Source organism: Lipotes vexillifer, unplaced genomic scaffold (genome assembly GCF_000442215.2).
Source record: "Lipotes vexillifer unplaced genomic scaffold, Lipotes_vexillifer_v1.1 scaffold39, whole genome shotgun sequence".
NCBI lineage: Eukaryota > Metazoa > Chordata > Mammalia > Artiodactyla > Lipotidae > Lipotes > Lipotes vexillifer.
The window spans coordinates 2474002-2482722 of NW_006787038.1; the positions used below are offsets into that span (position 1 = coordinate 2474002).

The 8721-nt window shown below is 42.8% G+C and overlaps 1 protein-coding gene across 1 annotated transcript in view; it reads left to right on the plus strand.

Moving 5' to 3' along the window:
- Positions 1-1122: 1122 nt before the first annotated feature.
- Positions 1123-8721, plus strand: part of TTLL5 (tubulin tyrosine ligase like 5) — a 318465-nt gene continuing 310866 nt past the window's right edge. Inside the window, exons 1-2 of the mRNA XM_007459755.1 lie at positions 1123-1289; positions 2593-2761. Of these exons, the coding sequence (XP_007459817.1) occupies positions 2688-2761 (74 nt within the window). The 5' untranslated portion in view covers positions 1123-1289; positions 2593-2687. The remainder of the gene's footprint in view (positions 1290-2592; positions 2762-8721) is intronic.

The window sequence follows — 8721 nt, forward strand, 5'->3', positions numbered from 1 at the left end:
CCCCCGCAGCAGGAGACTCAGGCTCTCTCAGGGTCAGAAAAGCCGCATGGACGGCCTCCCTCTTTGACAGAACTTATGCCCGTTTCACAGAAGCTCTCAGAAACCCCAGCAGATAGCTGATGAACAGAGCCTGAGCACTCTTCCGAACTGCTCTGCCAATCCCTCAGCACAGTTTCCCTAAAGCTTTGGAGGGCCCCTTTGAGCATCCAACACCCATTCTCAAATTTTGCCCTGGCCCAGGCCAGCAAAGGTGTGGTGTTTAGTAGAGTTGGCAGTGAGAGATTCCTTTCTTGGCCCTACCATTTAGTAGCTGTGTGACCGTGGGCAAGTAATTTACACTTTACAGCCTAGGTTTCCTTACCTGCAAAATGGAGATTAAAAATACCTATCTCAAGGGTTATTATAATAAGAACTACATGAGAAAGTAAAGGTTCCTCGCACCGTGCTAGGCGCAGAGTGGCCGCTCATTCGTTCATCCATTCACTAGTTCCGAACCTATCAAGTCTTCTTCATCTTCCCAGCTCCCTCTTCTCTTGGTCTCTGGAACCTCTTTTCCCCCACAAGGTGGCCTCCCTGGTATCTTCCTTCTATCCCACATCCATTTTTCCAGACTGTCCTGATCCTCTCAATCAGATGCCACACAGACACCTACCTCTTCTCCCCCACATTCACCTTACCTAGCGATTGGACTTCCAAGAACAGCAGCAGCAGCAAGAGCGAGAAGCTTCCCCAGCACAGCTCCAGCCCTGAATCCACCTGAACCACTTGTCCCCGCCCCCACTCTCAGCCCGTCTCCAGGATTGGGTCGTTTCCATTAGTCCTCGCTCTGATTGGCTGTTCTGGTTCTGCTCGAGCAGGAGATGGGGCGTGAACCCCTTCACTGCCAATCAGCGGTTGCCGCTGCCCAAGCCACACCCCCGGTACGCCGCTCTTGCAGTGACCCCTCGTGTTGAGCGTGGCGGAAGAACTCCAGGTTCGGAGCCAATCTTTTTGCGGCGGAGGTAAAAAGAGCGGAAAAAAGAAGTCAAGACTTCTGCGGAAAGCAGGGCCGTGCGCCTGCGCTGCGCGGAGGTGACGACAATTGTCCGCGCCCGAAGCCGAGCGTTGTCCGCGCCGGGTGGCGGGCGCCTGCGCAGTGGCTCCGAGCGGGCGGTTGCTTGTTGGTTGTTGTAGTAACGGGGGAAGCAGCGGTCGGCGGCCGCCTTGAGCCGGGCTAGGGAAGGAGGAGGGAGGTAGGCGCAGAGCGCTGTCCCCGCCTGCCCGCCCAGAGCCATGGGCAGATGAAACAGGTAAACGCCTGCGCCGGCGCACTCCTATACCGGAGGGAGGTGCGCTCCCAAGTCTGGGCGGGCGCCATCCGCTGCACTTCTCTCTCAGAGTCCGGGAGCAGCTGCTGGCTTCCGGGCGCGCTGGGCTGAATCTCTGCGGCGGAGTCTCCCGCGTCCTTACTGTAGGGAGCATCTGAGGACCTACCTGGATTGGAGTGAGCCGGGGGTGGGACTGAGGGCCCGATCCCTTTAGGGCGAGGACGCTCCTTGGGCGAGTGTCCTTAATCTTCTTCCGATCGCCCTGTCTCTCCCTGCTCTGCTGGCAGCCTAGGACAGGTTGGCATCCCTTCCTCGCTTGGAGGTTTTGTGTGTTTCGTATTAATTTAAGGGACTTGCAACATTTTGGGAAATACTGAGAGGTCCCGTTGGGGGTACTCGGAAGAACGCCTTTGAGATTGTTAGATATTCGCCGAATATGTGTAAGGATCGTTATCGGAATTGGCATTTTTTGCCCTATTTACGTTCTTATCACATATATTATTAATACATTGAAAAATGAGGTTTGGAAAGATTGACATTAAGTGGTTATCTTTGAGTAATGGGATGATGGTCATTAAAACATTTTCATTTTCTTTACCTGTAATTTCTATTCCATCCAAAAAGACACGCAATGAACATGTACCTTTTCTCTATTAAAAATATCTTAAGTTAGAAATATGCTAATTTTAATGTCTATTTGATATTTGGATCATAGTTTGTGATTTTTAGTAAGGGCGAATAAATTTTGAGAGTGTGGAAGGACAGTTGTTTTTTTTTTTCCCAGCTATTTATGACCGTGATTCAGCAGAATATATTCATTTTTTGGTTTAGTGGTTGAATTTGTTTTAGCGGAAACATAAGAGTATTTTACCTGTGCTTGGCATAGAATCTAAAGAAATGTTTGCAAGGATCTTAATACTTGCGTTTTTATTTTTAACTCACGTCAGGGTTTTCTAGCAAGGAACCTATGTTTTAGGCAATCAGCCACCGACCTCAGACTTTCTTAAGTAAGTGTATCCTTTTATTGCACGTTAGATTTAGTATGTAAAAGAAAAACGAGAAACTGAAACTTCACAGCAGCTGTTCAAATACAGAGGACAGACAGTATGTTTGAAAAAAAAATCTTGATTTTTGTGGCATATGTGAAGCACTGTGAGAGAAGGTAAGCCTCTAGAGGTTTGACAGTATTTAGGTAAATATTCATTTTCATTACTTGGAGGATCATCAGCAGTAATGAACAAAAAGACAACTGCATTCTGTTTCAGGTCATTTGGCTTTCTTGCAGGAATCTGTGCCACCCAAATTGTTTGATCCAGTGAATCTGCAAGGAAAGGTCTCTGAGGCCCCCGTCTGCTGACTGCATGACAAACTCTAAAGGAAATGCCAGTCGTGATGGCCCGGGACCTGGAGGAAACAGCATCATCCTCAGAGGATGAGGAGGCGGTAGGCCAAGAGTAAGTAATAGCAAGCCTGCTTTTGACCCTTTGAGTTCAGGATGGAAAATAGTTCTCTTTTACTCAAATCCTCTTTTACCCAATATCCTTCCTTTGGTGTTGTCTGACTCTGGTTTTAGTTTTCATACGTGGTCTAATTTAAGATCTTATTATTGAGTGACCATCAGCTATCTGAAATGAGATAAGGCTCTGTTTCTGGGTTCATGAGTGAACATCGGCTCTAGACGTTGCAGGTAGTAGCTCTTAGTCAACTCTTGATCAGAGCTCCTAACATAGGAGATTTTGAAATTTTTAGATATTGAAGAAAAGTAGGTCTCTCAATTCTGTGACATTGGGTATTTTCTCAGTAGCCTTTAGGATGATAGAATGATGATAATAAGAAGTTATTTGAGGGCTTCCCTAGTGGTGTAGTGATTAAGAATCCGCCTGCCAAGGCAGGGGACATGGGCTTGAGCCCTGGTCCGGGAAGATCCCACATGCTGCGGAGTGGCTAAGCCCATGCGCCACAACTACTGAGCCTGCGCTCTAGAGCCCGCGAGCCACAACTGCTGAGCCCACGTGCTGCAACTACTGAAGCCCACGCGCCTAGAGCCCGTGCTCCACAACAAGAGAAGCCACCGCATAAGAAGCCCACGCACCGCAACAAAGAGTAGCCCCCGCTCGCCGCGGAAGCCTGCACGCAGCAACGAAGACCCAACACAGGCAAAAATAAATAAATTAATTAATTAAAAAAAAAAAAAAAAAGAAGAAGTTATTTGAGCAAGTGTGGAGCGGGACATTAGAATTCTATAGCCTGTGCTGAGTCTGTTGAGACACATGGCTTTCCTGAGTTCTTTTAGATAAGAGTCAAGTTTCTTCATTGCTGGATTCTCATAATAATATAAATGAATGATAGTGATAAGTGTAGCTGCTAAAGGTGATGGTAAGATCTTTAACTGCTGTATCTCATTTAATCTAAAGATGTTATTATTCCCACTTTATTAAGTTCAGCCCCACAAATATCAAAGAACTTCCTCAGGGATGCATAGAGAGTGATAAATTGAGATTCAGACCTAGCCTTCCTGGATTTTGAAGCACTTAGATGTTTTGCCTCCTTTAACATTAATTATTACTTGCACAGAGAATAAAGAGAGAATATGGCTTAAAGGTAACATTAGTTTTTAAGATTCTCTGTATAAGTCCACTAGGATTCATGTAACCTGAAAAGTGGGGATGATATCTCCCAGGCTGCTTTTTTTCTTTCTTGTTAAAATTTATTATTTTTTTTATTTTATTTTTTTTATAATTGTGTTTATTTATTTTTACTTGTTAACAGTTTTGCTTTATTTATTTATTTATGGCTGTGTTGGGTCTTCGTTTCTGTGCGAGGGCTTTCTCTAGTTGTGGCAAGCGGGGGGCCACTCTTCATCGCGGTGCGCGGGCCTCTCACTCTCGCGGCCTCTCTTGTTGCGGAGCACAGGCTCCAGACGTGCAGGCTCAGTAGTTGTGGCTCACGGGCCCAGTTGCTCCGTGGCATGTGGGATCTTCCCAGACCAGGGCTCGAACCCGTGTCCCCTGCATTATCAGGCAGATTCTCAACCACTGCGCCACCAGGGAAGCCCCTCCCAGGCTGTTTTTGGGGGTATAGTTAGGATCAAATAGAATAATGTGTATGAAATTACTTTTAAATGATAAAGTGCCATACAAATGTTAAGGCATTATTTTTATTGGATTTTATATTGAATTTAAAGTGTATTATTATAAAGTAGAAGATTACATTATTTAATGTAATTTGAAAAAAAATTATTGAAGCATTAGTAAAGCTTTGGGGAAAGGCTTCTCATCACTATTAGATCATAGAAAATAATAGAGATTTGATATTATATTTGGGTCATTCTCATTCAGTGTAATTAAAGGGATAATTCTCTCTTGTCACTTTGCCTTCTTGTGACTTTTTGTTTTCTGTGTGCTGCCTCTTACCCACTTCACAAAAATTTTAACTTCTGCTTCAAACATCAGTCTTTCTGATTCAAGATCTTTTGCTTCATGACTGTCTCTTTTATTAGTGGTCTTATAGGTTGGGCCCAACAAGTATTAGGTTGAACTGTATGAAATTGCTATTTTGGTAGGTCAAGAACAGTCAAATATTGAGAATTGTAGGTGGTTCAACCTAATATTTTAGTAAGCACTCAATAAATGCTTGCTGACTGAGTGACTAACTTATTGAGTAAATAAATGGAGGCTTCATGCTTTAGATCACCTTAGGTCTTTTAAGTGCTTAAAATACACTTCATTACAAAGAATACCAATTGCATTGAGGTGCAGTTATCAGGAGTTTTTAAAAAACCAAACTTGTGGTATAGTAATATGTATGTTTTTATTAATACATTAAATAACAAGGTCATTCATTTGAAACATGAGAAAGTTAGATTTTATTTTCTAAAGACAGCACCATGAAGACTGCTTTTGCTTAGTTTGCATAAGACCATCATACTTGGGTGGTCTTTGATTAACACTTAAAAGTGGGGAATACCGAGAAACATCATAGATGTCTGGATCACCACTGTGAAATGTCACCATTTGGTAGCTGAATGATTGCTTGAGAGTGAAGAGTTGCCAAATTGTTGTCCATCCTCATCACACCAGATGAGAAGACTGTAATCACAGGTGATCTAGTGGCAATTTTAATAACTACCATAACTTATAAGCAGTGATAAATGTCAGTGATATTTTGAGATGTCTGCAACAACTGTAATTTGGTATAATAAAATCTGTAATTTCAGATAGAGTCAAAAACACAGGTAATACTATTATTTTTGTGTTTGGTGCCTGTATTCGTAATTGAGAAACATTAAATTTCTAGTAGAAGTTAGTGAAAATACATGTGTCATTCCACCTTCCCCCCGCCCTCCCCATCCAAATTCACAGACCTTATGGCTCCTCTTCCTTTTAAACTCCTACTGTTGAGTTTTGATTGTTTATGTTCCATCAGCTCATGTCTATCAGATACTTGTTTTATACGTTAGGAATCTTAAGTCAATCTTGTTCACACCTGGAACAACATGCTTACATTTTTAAAGTTTTGGAAGTTACAGGGTCTTAAATCATCTAAGGATGTTGACTTGATCCAAAGATATATATCCATGGATATCTGCTAGATGTGCTCAGAACCCTAGGCTGTATTAAACTATTGATGCCGTGCAGTCCTGGACATTAGAGCTAGAAACTGTCCAGGCATCCTTGTTTTGCATGGCATTATTTCAAATAGTAAATGTAAAGGGCCTCTTTTTCTGTATTTTGTTTGGGGTTCCCAAATATAAATTTATATAGACATGTGGAAACATTAATTTGATGTAAGGTTTCTTTAGTCACTAAAAAAAATATTTAATTCTGATTGTAAAAGCTGACTTTAGATCAGTTACAAAGATCATCAACAAATTGTTATGTAGTGAGTGCTATAGTTCAGTGAAAGAATACATCACTGTGGGCTGGAGGAGCTAAGGAAGGCTCCAAGGAGGTGGTGAGGTGAGCTGGGCTTTAGAGAATGGGATTAAATGAACAGAGAAAAGTGGGGAAGGCATTTCCAGCAGGGACATTGGTATGAATGAGGCACCGAGGCTTTGAGTTATGTAGGCTGGATCCCAGGAGTGAATAATATCTATTCCACATGAAACTGCTTCTTAAAAACCAAAACATTCTTAGGCTTTCAGTAAAGTAAACCCTAAAACTGGCCTACTTTGGTTATTAGTCATCCAAGTTTTTTGTTCTTTTATGTCTGTAAAAGCATAATTTCTTAAAATGTACCAGTTTCTGGTGTAAATGAAAATTTAAAGTCCCAATTTTCAGCTTCCTAATCATTTTGAATCTTTTTCCTTTAGCACCACCTGGTGGGAGCATGCTTTTAATGACAATGCAACGTCTGCCTTATGTGTGTTTGGGTCGTCCTTACTGAACTAATGATTTGTCTACTACCTCTTTTCTCTTTTCAGAGGTTGTAAGTGAAAAGATTCTGTGTCAGGGATTTGGCTTTCTATAGATAGTACGGTTAAGGGCTTGGCTCTTCTCAGCTGTGTATGTTTATTGTGTTCCTGACTCTTGTCAGGCATTTTTACCTTTTATCCGTAATCCATTGTTTGTAAGTGCTAAGGCACAGTGGAGCCAGTTTGCAGCTAGAGATGGATTGACAAGGAACTTTCTATAGTTTCCAGAGTTTCTGTCTAAGACTTGATAGTTCAGGCTGCCTAATTTTTCCTCTGTCCTCTGACTTAGAAATATAGTGAAAAAAATTAAAGTTGGAAGAGAGCACAGGAATCATCTGGCCCTGCACCCACATTTTACAGGCGTTTAAGATTAAAAAGCAAGCAAACCACACACAAAAAATCCTTCTTGCACCCTATAAACACCAATTTCTCACAAATGGGCACTGTCACCCAAGTCAAATTGCAAGAAAAATAAGCATCCACATTCCATTTCTAGAAACCAGGAAATGAACTAGGTATGGTGTTCTCTGCTTTCCTCAATAAAGCTCTTGGCAGCTCATCCCAAGTCTAAAGCCTGCCTCACCTCTAAGATTGGTAGCCTGGCAGCCTGTGCATTCAAAGCATGGATCTGTTTAAACCTGTATTGGGAGGGTCTAACTTGGCCCTGAGGTTTGTGGTATGGCCTTTGTTAAGGGGTGTGGTCATGTGAGTTTTCGAGAGCAGCCTGAATCTTGGCTAAATGGATCTTATTCCATAAAAGGAATTGATTAATTTCAGTTCCCAAAGGGTTGAGTTTAAGGTGTTTATACAAAAAAATCACTGAAATGTGTGATTAGGGAGATGGAAGGGTAGAAAGAGCACAGACACTTGGGTTCTAATACCTGTTCCTTTGCTTAACCAGCTGTATGACCTTAAGCAAACTGCTCAACCTCTCTCAACACGTTTTCTTCAGTTCATAGTGCAGGCAAGAGGATTAAGTGAGATAACATGTGAAAGCTCTTAGTGTAATTCCTGACACATAGTAGGGACTCAGGTCATTTCTTTCCTACCTTCATGCACTAAGGCAGTTGGAGATTTTTCTCATCTGTGAATAAATACACATCTGTCTGAGATGGATTAAACAGAGATTTCTGGAAGATGGGAAGAGAATAAAGTCAGAGGTCCTTTTCTGGAGGAAAACATTGTTCCGTTTGGTATAGGCTTCCTTTAAAATATGTGGTTTTAATTGGGGTACTTGTATTAATTTAGGGTTCCTAGCTCAGAATCTTAGGATGGATCATCAAATTGGCTTAAAAAGGGACTATAGGGTGTAAAAGTGGTCTGTCAATTATTGTGACTTTTAGTTAGGATCCTTATTTGTGCCAGGGACTAAGACGTAAATTGTCCTAAATAATAAAGGGAATTTATGAACTCATATTTAGGAAAGACTTGATTCTGCAACTGCACGTTTACCACTCAGGATCTCATTTCTCTTGTTCTTTCAGTCAGGCTCCCGCAGACTTTCTCCTTTACCAACAGCTCCAGGCTCTCCTTCCAAGGTCACAAAATGACACTTGCACTTCCAGACCTCATTCTCTCTTTTTTTATTTTTTTGTGGTACGTGGGCCTCTCACTGTTGTGGCCTCTCCCGTTGCGGAGCACAGGCTCCAGACACGCAGGCTCAGCGGCCATGGCTCACGGGCCCAGACGCTCCGCAGTACGTGGGATCTTCCCGGACCGGGGCACGAACCCGTGTCCCCCGCATCGGCAGGCTGACTCTCAATCACTGCTCCACCGGGGAAGCCCGACCTCATTCTCTTACACCATCAAGGGGAGGAGGCCATTTCTGCTGCAACTGCTACAGAAGAGAAAGCATCGCTTTCTTAGAGGGTCACATGACATATCTCCTGACACACTGGCTCCAGCTGGTTTATGTCCTCATCCCTGAACCAGTAACTATAACTGGGGGATGGAAAACCCTGATTGGCTAAAGCCAGTCAAGACCCATCCCTACAGCAGGAA